Source organism: Mobula hypostoma, chromosome 17 (genome assembly GCF_963921235.1).
Source record: "Mobula hypostoma chromosome 17, sMobHyp1.1, whole genome shotgun sequence".
Classification (NCBI taxonomy): domain Eukaryota; kingdom Metazoa; phylum Chordata; class Chondrichthyes; order Myliobatiformes; family Myliobatidae; genus Mobula; species Mobula hypostoma.
Genome location: NC_086113.1, coordinates 1,306,562 through 1,318,847, shown reverse-complemented (window position 1 = coordinate 1,318,847; position 12,286 = coordinate 1,306,562). Strand labels below are relative to the sequence as shown.

At 42.3% G+C, this 12,286-nt stretch overlaps 1 protein-coding gene and 1 long non-coding RNA gene across 3 annotated transcripts in view; one reads left to right on the top strand and one right to left on the bottom strand.

Moving 5' to 3' along the window:
• The window catches only part of LOC134357664 (serine/threonine-protein kinase 31-like), a 136,775-nt gene that overhangs the window by 18,125 nt on the left and 106,364 nt on the right, over nt 1–12,286 (bottom strand). The window contains exons 16-19 of the mRNA XM_063069284.1: nt 10,683–10,808; nt 8,646–8,771; nt 4,672–4,758; nt 779–928 (exon numbers count right to left, since the gene is read on the bottom strand). Of these exons, the coding sequence (XP_062925354.1) occupies nt 779–928; nt 4,672–4,758; nt 8,646–8,771; nt 10,683–10,808 (489 nt within the window). The remainder of the gene's footprint in view (nt 1–778; nt 929–4,671; nt 4,759–8,645; nt 8,772–10,682; nt 10,809–12,286) is intronic.
• The window catches only part of LOC134357665 (uncharacterized), a 57,975-nt gene that overhangs the window by 41,637 nt on the left and 4,052 nt on the right, over nt 1–12,286 (top strand). The window contains exon 3 of one of the 2 annotated variants that reach the window (XR_010020691.1): nt 5,584–5,651. The exons of the other annotated variant lie outside the window; for it this stretch is intronic. This is a non-coding gene — a long non-coding RNA (uncharacterized LOC134357665). Of the gene's footprint in view, nt 1–5,583; nt 5,652–12,286 lie in introns of those variants that run through there. 2 annotated transcript variants of the gene reach the window in all.

Here is a 12,286-nt window from a genome sequence, read left to right as displayed (position 1 = left end):
TGGTGGTGGTGGTGGTGGGGGGGGGGGGGGAGATCTCGTTGAAAGCTTTCAAATGTTGAAAGGCCTAGACAGAATAGATGTGGAAAGGATGTTTGCTACAGTGGGGGAGTCTGGGACAAGAGGGCACAGCTTCAGGATAGGGGGGTGCCCAATTATAACAGTGACAGAGAAATTTCTTTAGCCAGAGGGTGGTGAATTTGTGAAATTTATTACCAGAGGCAGCTGTGGAGGCCAGGTTGTTGGGTGTATTTAAGACCGAACTTGAGAAGTTCTTGATTGGACATGACATCAACGTCACGGGGAGAAGTCCAGGGAGTGGTGCTGTGGAGGGGGAAAGAAGGATCAGCCATGATTGAATGGTGGAGCAAACTCAATGGGCCAATGACCAAATTCTGCTCCTATATTTTATGGTCTTAATATATTACACTCTGTACATAGGTCAGCATCTTGATATCCTTAAAATCCTTCTAGAAGTACTTTCACCTCATGAGCTGTAACAAATTCAAAATGACCTCCAATTTTCATAGCAATAGTAAGAGTGTCAAAGGCTATGGGAGAAGGCAGGAGCGTGGGGCTGACAGGGATAATAAATCACCCATGATGGATTGGCAAAGCAGACTCAATGGGCTGAATGGCTAAATTCTGCTCCTGTGCCCGATGGTTTTAATTTGGGACAGGTACTCAATGCTGGCCTGAGCAGTAATAACCACAATCTCTGAATCAGTTAAAATTCTCCTCCATAAATATTGGAAACCATGAAGTAAACCCAACTACTCACCGGTGTCTTGGTGAAGTCAAAATCTCCAAGGACTCCATGCTGACGGTTAATGACAAAGACATTGTGAGGGTGTAAAGCGCCATGAACAATGTTTGAGCCATGAAGTGTTCGTAAACCAACTGCAACACCTCTCATCACTGTTATTACCTCCTTCAAACAGAAAGGACAATGCAGGATGGGTTTAGAACAGAGGTACACACACTAATTACTGAGTACAGGTATGGGATTTCAAATTACACTCAGAGCATTGCCAACCATCCACCTACACCTCCGATGCCAGAATCCAAGATCTACTCAAAGGCAGATTGAACTCACACACACCCATGACAAGCGGAAATGGAGATTCTGATACCTTATCATACACCATTTTAGACCAAAGTCACATTATACAGAGCTGTCCAAGTTACTGACCCCACCATTGAGCACATCTACAAGGAGTACTGCCACGGGAACGCAGCATCCATCAGGGATCCCACCCCATCACCCAGGCTGTGCTCTCTTCCCACTGCTGTCATCGGGCAGGAGCTCAGGACCCACACCACTACATTCAAACACAGTCATTACCCCTCAACCATCAAGCTTTTGAATGAACGTGGATAACCTCACTCATCTTGACACTGAACGGATCCCACAATCTATACACACACTTTCAAGGACTCTACAACTCAAGTTCTCAGTATTTATGTTTTTTTAAATTTTAGTTTACATAACTTGTCTACTTTTACACACTGGTTGTTGGCCGTCTTTATGTATAGGTTTTCATAAATTCCATTGTATTTCTTTATTTCCCTGCGCATGCCAGCAAGGGAATGAATCTCAAGGTGGTATTTGGTGACAGCAAAGGTGATAAATAAATTTAGCGATACATCACAGAAGGGCCTTCCATCCCTTCAGCCGTACCACCCAGCAACCCACCTATTCAACCCAAGCCTCAATACAGGACTATTTACAACCATCAATTAACCAACTAACCCACTGTCTTTAGACTCTGGGAGGAAACTAGACCACCCAGAGGACACCCACACGTTCATGGGGAGAATGTACAATCCCCGGAATTGAACTCTAAAATGTAGAAATCCCAAGCTGTAACAGCATCCTGGTGCCCTTTGATTTTTGACGTTTTTGCCAATAAAACCTGCACAAAGAACCTCAAGTTAACAGTAGCAGAGGTGTTTCGTGCAGCTTAACAGTAGCAATGGCTTCCAATAGCCTAGAAACAAAATGTGCATATTTGCATTATTTCAATAACAATGAATCACCACACATCAAGCAGTAGAATTGCACAATGCCAAGACATCCATCAATTTAATTTAATACTGTGGAAGATCTAAGAACACTTCTAAGAATCTACTTTTTAAAATTTGGCCTCCTTATAGGATTAACTTAAGGCCTGTTGATGTTGATAACAGTTATACAATTTGGTATATTCAATTACATTTTATTCTATGTTCTTACTGATGATTTTTAATTTTGTCTTATGTTTTTATTACTATATCGATTTATCTTTACAATCTATGTAAAGAACTGAGCCTGCATCTTAACGTATGAAGGGTGCTATACAAATAAAGTTATTATTAATCACAGTGCCATCATCAAAATGTCTGATACTGGAAGGTATAGCTTTAAGCTGAAAGGAGAAAACTTACAGGAGGTTTCTGTGCCAAGTGTGTTTAGCAGGTACAATTGCAGCGTTTAAAGAGGTATTGAGATGGGCTCACGAAGAGGCAGGGAAACAAGGCTGTGTGCATCATGGTCAGTACAGACACAGTGGGCCGAAAGGCCTTTCCTGTGCTGTACCACTATTTAGAATGTGGAACTGCACAGTCCAGTACAGTTCCATATCTGAAATGACAGTTTCCGACTAAACCTAGCAATGCACCGAGCATTTTAATAAGTATCTCCATCATGTCACTTCCTGTAGGTGTGGGCTCACCACCACAGAGGTCATGTCAGGGTTATATGTTCTCCCCAACTCATTCAGGCCAAGCCTTACCAATGAAACACACTGTCGCTTAGAAAACAGTTCTATCAGTCCTGTGACCCACCACTTCCCTTTCTGAAATGTTCTCTGTCTGCCCAAATGTGAGTTTATGCTAACGTGGACATGAGCAAAGTCAAAGTGCATATATGTCGCCATATGCTGTAATGATTTTATCACATAAAGCAGTTACACTCGGACAGTTTCACTCTCTTGACCTCGGCGGTTCGGGCCTAGTGGCATAAACAGCGTCACAAACTGGGGCCATTCTTGGTTGCAGTGGATGACCATGACATCTGTGCCTCATCCCCTTCACTCTCCACATAACGTTGCAGAACCACGTCCCTGCCATTCCGCCAGAGCTGACTTCACATATTTGGGCAGATCACCTGGTTTAGTCCCCCTGTCGAAGTGGGATACCGAATGTGGTCACTGTCTCATGTAAACAGCTAATTAGAGCAGGCTGTCCAGTGGGGAACAAAGGTAACATTCAAGATGACTGTCTACTCTATACCCTTAAATTCTTCATAGTTTCTAACCTGTTGAAGTAGTGAGATCATTTCCTTTTCCCTCCTGGCCATTTCTGGTATCTCCAAGCCTGAATGCTCGAAACTGCAGTGAGCAAAGGAGTTTTCTTGCCTATTTCTCATCAATGACAAAAATCACTTCTTTCTGAACACACGCACAACTGATGCAACTTAAAAACTGTTCACTCTAAGCATGGTTTGGTGTCCAACAGCCACACAAGTGCATGCGTCTGACGCTAGTAAGAAACTGTTTGGCAACAGTCTCCTGTCCCAATTAAGTGGCATAGTGTCCCAAATAAACATCTGCAGAATTCCTGCTGTAAAGGGAACTCCAGCTATTTTCTTGATTAGTTTTTATTCTTTAAGAGTTGTCCCAAATAAGCAGATGTTCCGATTAACCAATGGCCCAATTAACCAGACTCCACCATATAGGTCACCATATACAACCCTGACATTCATTTTCTTGCGGGCATTCACAGTATATAGAAGGAAACACACAATCACGGACAAACTAATTAAAAGGTTCAGTCTGTCTTCTGTCCTTCATAGAAAAACACAAGATACTCTCTTGCCACTGAAGTCTCTGGAGAAGACTTGACAATGATCTGAAATATTGGTCGTTTAAATAGTCACTGAATTGGATTTGAGCTCTTGGTTGACACATTCTAACAGCTTTGTCAATGCAACAAGATGTTTTCACCACGCTCTGGCTAAAGAAATTACTCATCTCCATTACGAAAGGACCCTCCCCCCCATTCTGAGGCAGTGTCCTCTGGTCTTAGACTCCCCCACCATAGGAAACAAACTCTCAATATCCATTCTATCAAGGCCTTTCACCATTCACTTTAGCCAGAGAGTGGTGAATCTGTGGAATGTGTTGCCACAGGCAGCTGGAGAGGCCAAGTTTTATGTATATTTAAAGCAGAGGCTGATAGATTCTTGACTGGTCATAGCATGAAGGCATACAAGGGGGAAGGCATGAGACTGGGGCCGAGAGGAAAATTGGATCAGCATGATGAAACACAGGAGCAGACTCGATGGGCCAAATAGCCTAATTCTGCTGCTCCTATATCTTAGTCTTACAACAGAATCAATGAAAGACTGCTCGACTTGGATGTTCAACCAGAGTGAAGAAGACAACAAACTGTGCAAATACTAAAAGAAACAATAATAATAAATACATAGGCAATAAATATCTGGATCACAAGGTGACGAGTTCTTGAAAGTGAGTCCGTAGTTTGTGGGAACATTTATCCCCTTTGGTTCAGCTTATTTTTAAATTTAATAGTGTTTGATATTCCCCTTTCATTTACTTCTCAAGCAAAGTTGCTGGCACATACTTCTCTGTTGAACTTTGAAGACCCACTCAATGAAGACATGAAACTCACCGCTGAGTTCAAGGGGTTGGTGTCCTGCACCTCCTTCAAAGAGCATCCCGGATAAAACGGCACCAGAACATAGGCCACTGGCTCAGACTGAGAGAAAAGTATTGTGCAGAAATCACAATAAAGCAACTGAAATCCTTATTCTGTTTAAGCAATAGCTTACATTAACAGATGTACTGTTATTGAACGTAGAGCCATAATCCCATTAGCACATTAACAGCTCCATTAGTACTTCTATTTTGAACTCTTTAAGTGTTATCAGCTCAGTAAATTTTACATCCAACTGTTCCAGCTTTCCTTGTGAAATCAAGATATCTCTGACAATGAATACATTTCCAGACCCCGTACCTTGGAGCTCCTTGTCGGTTGCTCCTTCATTCTGCAAAATTCCGAAACACAGGGAAGATTGAAGGCACTGCCTACACAAACTAGTTTAATCCCCCTGCTAGGCAGTGACTCTGCCAATGCATAGCTCTCTTCAATCCTGGTTTGCCTTCAGAACCCACGTACCAAAGATTTGTAACACCTCCTTAATTCCCACCCCTGCTGGAGTGAACCGTGATTCACTCACCTGCTGCTAACATCCACAGCCAGGCTTTCCTCTTCAATGTCAAATCCTCTACAACTCAGCTAATATTAATTTTTGTCGGTTGTATCCTTTCTGCAGGATTTCAATCTTGCTTAACCAATATTCTTCCTATTCTGACATCCAGATTGTTATTGAACAATTCTCAGCCTTGTGTTTAAATCCTCCTTCCTTTAGCTTTCTTCAATCACCCTGACCTATCTGTTGAACCCTGCCTCATTCCTTCCATTCCCATTATGGATAGATTTGGTCAGTCAACTTGGACCACATTATACGTATGTATGTATGTATGCATTTATTTATTTATTTTCTCTCTCTCCTTCCCCTAGAGCAGAAACTGCAGGGGTTGTAGCAGAGATATTTTTAAAATCCTACCAGCGCATGAGGTGCCAGAGAATTGGAGGATAGTGAATGATGTTCCATTGTCTAAGAAAAGCACTGAAACTAAACCAGGAAATTATAGGCTGGTGAACTTGACATCAATAGTGGGTAAGTAATTGGAAAGTATTAAGGGACTGGATATACAAGTATTTGAACATAAGTCACCGGAGCAGAATTGGGCCATTCGGGCCATCAAGTCTGATGCACCATTCCGTCATGGCTGATTCATTTTCCCTTTCATTCCTATTCACCTACCTTCTCCCAGTAACCTCTGACACCCTTATCAATCAAGAATGAATCAACTTCCACTTTAAATATCTCCAATGACTTTGCCTCCACAGCCATCTGTGACAATGAATTCTACAGATTCATTGCTTTCTGGCTAAAGAAATTCCTCCCCATCTCCATTCTAAAGGGATGTCCTTTTATTCTGAAGCTGTGCTCTCTGGTCCTAGACTTACCCCATGATGGGGAAGAACCATTTCATATTGCACTTTGGATAGAAAGGGAACGATTAGGGACAGTCAACATGGCTTTTTACATGGTAGGTCATCTAGTAATGTGCCAGATGTTGAAGGGTATACGGGAGGAAAACCAGTGCAGTTGCATTACAACGGAGAAAATGCTCAAAAAGCTGAAAGACCTAAGGGTACAAGTCACCTGGACTTGATGAATTAGATAAATAGATAGATAGATAGATATACTTTATTGATCCCGAGGGAAATTGGGTTTCGTTACAGCTGCACCAACCAAGAATAGAGCATAATTGCACCCTAGGGTTCTGAAAGAGATAGCAGTAGAGATTGTGCAGACATTAGTAATGATCATTGGGCTCTGGCATGGTGCCAGAGGACTGGAAAATTGCAAATATCACTTCATTCTAAGAAAGGAGGAAGGCAGCAGAAAGGAAATTATAGACCAATTAGCCTGACCTCATTGGTTGAGAAGATATTGCATCAATTGTTAAGGATGAGGTGATGGAGTACTTGGTGACACAGACCAAGGTGGGACAAAGTCAGCATGGTTTCCTTAAGGGAAAATCTTGCCTGAAAAATCTGTTGGAATTCTTTGAGGAGATGACGAGTATGATAGATAAAGGGGATGCACTGGATGTTGTATATTTGGACTTCCAGAAGGCCTTTGACAAGGTGCCACACATGAGGCTGCTTACCAAGTTGAGAGCCCATGGCATTACAGGAGAATTACTAACATGGTTAGAGCATTGGCTGATTGGTAGGAGGCAGCAAGTGGAAATAAAAGGATCCTTTTCTGGTTGGTTGCCAGTAACTAGTGATGTTTCACAGGGGTCGGTGTTGGGACCGCTTCTTTTTATACTGTATATCAATGATTTAGATGATGGAGTAGATGGCTTTGTTGCCAAGTTTATAGATGATATAAAGACTGGTGGAGGAGCAGCTAGTGTTGGGGAAACAGGTAGGCTGCGGAAGAACTTAAGAGAAATTAGGAAAATGGGCAAGAAATGGAGAGACAATCCAAAAATCTGGAAGTTCTGGTGCAGAACAGCCAAAGGGTTAACTTGTAGGTAGAGTTGGTGGTGAGGAAGGCAAATGCAATGTTAGCATTCATTTCAAGAGGTTTAGAGGCTTTATACAGTATTGGAGAGGCCTCACCTTGAGTTTTGGGCTCCTCATCTAAGAAAAGATGTACTGGCATTAGAGAGGGTTCAGAGGAGGTAAACCAAGGATGTTTCCGGGAACAAGAGGGTCATCATACGAAGAACGTTTAATAGCTCTGGGTCTGTAATCACTGGAATTTAGAAGGATGAAGGGGGACCTCATTGAAGCCTTTCAAATATTGAAAGGCAGACACAGAGTAGATGTGAAAAAGATATTTCCCATGGTGGGGGAGTCTAGAACGAGAGGGCACAGCCTCAGAATAGAGGGGCATCCATTTAAAAAGAGATGCGGAGAAATTTCTTTAGCCAGAAGGTGGTGAACTTGTGGAATTTATTACCACAGACAGCTGTGGAGGCCAAGTCATTGGGGGTATTTAAGGCAGAGCTTGATAGGTTCTTGATTGGACATAACATCAAGGGTCATGGGGAGAAGGCTGGGGAGTGGGCTAAGGTGGGGAGAGAAGGATCAGTCATGATTAAGCGGCAGAGCAGACAAGATGGGCAGAATGGCCTAACTCTGCTCCAATGTCTTATAGCCTTATGTTTAACCAATCTTGTAGAGTTTTTTTTGAGGAGGTTACCTGGAAAGCAGATGAAGATAAACTAGTGGTTATGTCTACATGGACTTCAGCAAGGCATATGACAAGGTCCCTTATGGGAGGTTGAGTTGCTCAGCATTCAGGATAAGGTGGTAAATTGGATTAGAAATTGGCTACTGAGAGTGGTAGTAGCTGTTTGCTCTCTGACAAGGAGGTTGTCAGGACTCGAGGTCCTAAATTACAGGGAAAGGCTGAATAAGTTAGAATGTGGAGATACAGAATTATGAGGTGTACCAATAGGGTAAATGCAAGCAGGCCTTTTCCACTGAGGATGGGTCTGTCTACAACCAGAGATCATGAGTTAATGATGAAAGGCAGAATGTTTAAGAGGAACATGAGGGGAACTCAGAGGGTGGTGAGAGTGTGGAACGAGCTGCTAGCAGAAGTGGTGGATATGGGTTCGATTTCACTATGTAAGAGAAATTTGGATGGGAGAAGTGTGGAGGCTATGGTCCATGTGCAGGTTGATGGGTGAGACAGATTAATAATTTGGCATAGAGTAGATGGGCCAAATGTCCTGTTTCTATGCTGTAGTATTCTATGACTCTATGACACCTCCAGCCACACACTCCCCCCACACCCGGATGCAAGTTAATCCATATCTTCAATAAGTGTTTGGGAACCCACTTTCACCTTTGACTGCTCCAAATCATCACATCCAATGTTGAGCATTAGGAAAAGAAAGCCTTTTCTCCCTGAGGTACTACTCAAACACAAGCTCCTGTTTCTGTTTTTAAACTTCCTTGTTTATCACATTTATTCTGCTTTCACTAACCTTGCAAACAAACATGTCCAGAATTGGTAGAAGTCCAGAGTTCTCCTTCAACACAGACCAGGCCCGGTGATACTCAGCTGCTCTCTCTATCATGTGAGCCTCTGTGGTGTAATCCACACAGTGTCCCTATCAAAATATACCATATTAATCTGCAGACATACAACTAAAACCCTCAAGTGCTGTTTGCAACAACTGAAGAACTCAACACCAATCTGAATAGAAAGTCACAAAAAGGAAAACAACATCTGGACAGGTTTCAAAGTTCAAAGAACATTTATTATCAATATATATACATCTATATCTATATAGTCCTAGAGGACTCAAAGATTGCAAATGTCACTCCACTGTTTAAGAAGGGAGGAAGGCAAAAGAAAGGAAATTATAGGCCAGTTAGCTAACATCAGTGGCTGGGCAAGCGTTAAAGTCTATTATTAAGGATGAGGTTTCAGGGTACTTGGAGACCAGTGATAAAATAAGTCAAAGTCAGTACGTTTCTGTCAAGGGAATTCTTGCCTGGCAAATCTGTTAGAGGTCTTTGAGGAAGTAACAAGCAGGGTAGACAAAGGAGAGGCAGTACATGTCATTTACTTGGATTTCCAGAAGGCATTTAATAAGGTGCCACACATGAGGCTGCTTTACAAGATAAAATCCCATGGTGTTACAGGAAAGATACTGGCATGGATAGAGGAATGGCTGACAAACAGGAGGCAGCGAGTGGGAATAAAAGGAGCCTTTTGTGGTTGGCTGCCAGTGACTAGTGGTGTTCCTCAGGGACCATTACTTCTCACATTGTTTGTCAGTGATTTGGATAATGGAATTGGTGGCTTTGTGGCAAAGTTTACAGATGATACACAGACAGGTGGAGGGGTAGGTAGTGCCGAGGAAACAACGCAATTGCAGAAGGACTTAGACAAATTGGAAGAACGGGCAAAAAAGTGGCAGATGAAATACAGTGTTGGGAAATGTATGATTATGCATTTTGGTAAAAGGAACAATAGTGTGGACTACTATCTAAATAGGGAGAAGGTTCAAACATCAGAGGTGCAGAGGGACTTAGGAGTCCTCATGCAAGACTCCCAGAAGGTTAATTTCCAGGTTGAGTCTGTGGTTAAGAAGGCAAATGCAACGTTGGCATTTATTTCAGGGGAATCTAATATAAAAGCAAAGAGATTATGCTGAGCCTTTATTGGACACTGGTCAGGCTGCACTTGGGAAAATTGTCAACAGTTTTGGGATCCACATCTCAGAAAGAACGTATTGTCATTGGAGAGAGTCCAGAGGAGGTTCACGAGAATGACTCCGGGAATGAAGGGGCTAACATATGAGGAGCATTTGGGAGCTTTGGGCCTATACTCACTGGAGTTTAGAGGAACGCGGGGGGGGGGGGGGCCGATCTCATTGATACCTAATGAACATTGAAGGACTAGATAAGGTAGATGTGGAGAGGTTGTTTCCTATGGTGGGTGTATCCAGAATTAGAGGGCACAGCCTCAAAATTCAATGGTGACGCTTTAGAACAGAGGTGAGGAAGAATTTTTTTTTTTTTTTAGCCATAGTAGTAAATCTGTGGAATGCTCTGCCACAGACTGTGGTGGCGGCCAAGTCTATGCGTATATTTAAGGCGGAAGTTGATCATCTCCTGTTCAATCAGGCCATCAAAGGATATGGCGAGAAGGCAGGTGTATGTGGTTGAACGGGATCCGGGATCAGCCATGACGGAATGGCAGCGCAGACTCGACGGGCTGAATGGCCTAATTCTGCTCCCATGTCTCTTGGTCTTATACAACCTTAAGTTTTGTTTTCTTGCCTGCATTCACAATACATATAAAGAAACACAATAGAATGGATGAAAAACCGCACACAAGACGGAAAATCACTGTGTAAAGACAAAGAAAACAAAATAGTAAATCAGGAATAGATATCGAGCACGAAATGAAGAGTCCTTCAAAGTGAGTCATTGGTTGTGGGAATGGTTCAGGGTGGGGTGAGCAAAAATAAGTGAACACACACGAGTCTTGCTCACCAAACAGTACCTACCTTTAGGAGAATTCTCTTGGACTTAACCTCAGAGCACACCACTGATCGCTTGCTACTCAACTCTCTCAGAGGCTCACGATCAAACAAACTACGCTCCAAGTTCTCATTCAGAAGTCCAGCAGACTGCTAAGAAAACAAAGAGAAGGATTTGGCTAGGATTTAAAAGAACAGTGAATTCCAGTTAATTGGGCCATCAGTTAATCGGGGCAGCCACTTAATTCAGAACCTCAAAGAACAAAACCTAATCCAGAAAGCTCCCGGGAATCCATTCATTTTATTTGGGACACTACACCACTTAATTGAGACAGGAGACTGTTGTCAAACAGGTTCTAACTAGCGTCACTTGCACACATTTGCGTGGCTGTTAGACGTGACACTGTGATTAGCGCCAACAGTTTTTAAATAGCGTCAGTTTTGTGTGTTCAAAAAATAGTGATTTTTGTCACTGATAGCTGGCAAAATAAAGCAGCAAGACAATTTGAAACTGCGGATTCAAACATTCAGTCTTGGAGATGCAAGAAATAGCCGGGAGTGAAAATGAAATGATTTCACTACTTCAACAAATTAGGAAATGCTAAGTATTTGGAAGGTATTGGCAATCACGTTGAATGTTATGATGAAAATGAAGATTTGGAGGACACATTGTTGACAGCATTGAATGAAGGCAGTCCAATATCTACACGAGGTGTCTGCTAATTTTGTTCATTGTGTACACTGGACGAATCCTTCCATCGATAACTATTAGGGACTAATACAACTTTTTATAGTACTGTAGTATTATTGGTAGTGTTCTAATTTGTTATGGATTTGATTTAAATACATAATTTGTTACTCAGTTTGTCTTTTTTTTATATACCTTTTTAACTATTTCCATGAAACTTCAGTTAAATGGGGCAGCCACTTATGGGCTAAAATGTACTCGTCTCAATGAGCCCCAATTAACTGGAATCCACCGCATATACAATTAAGTGAGAGTGTTAAAAAGATAACAGAGTGCATGTCTTCTTAAAGAGTGCGACATTTTTGTAAGGAAGACAGAAAAGTGCATTGGCCAGATTGCACTTGGGAGCACTGTGTGCAGTTTTTTTGGCCCCTTATTTAAGAAAGGATGTACTGACATTGGAGGTCTAGAGGAGGTTTATGAAAATTGTCCCAGGAATGAAAAAGTTAATGTACAAAGTGCATTTGTTGACTCTGGGCCTGTACTTGCTGCTGTTTAGAAGAATGATGGGGGATCTCATTGAAACCTATCATATACTGAAAGGCTGAGCGTGGATGTGTGGCGGGAGGTCTAGGACCAGAGGGCACAGCTTCGGAATAGAGGGACATCCATTTAGAACAGAGGTGAGGGGGAAATTCTTTATCCAGAAGGTGGTGAATCTGTGGAACTCATTGCCACAGAAGGCCCTGGAAGCCAAGTCATTGGGTACATATAAAGTGGAGGTCGATTAGTCAGGCCGTCAAAAGGTTACGGGAAGAAGGCAGGAGAATGGGGTTGAGAGGGAAAATAAATCAGCCATGGTAGAACAGATTCAATGGGCCACTCGTGTGTGTATGTATACACATGTATGTATATGTATGTATGTAGATACATAATATATATG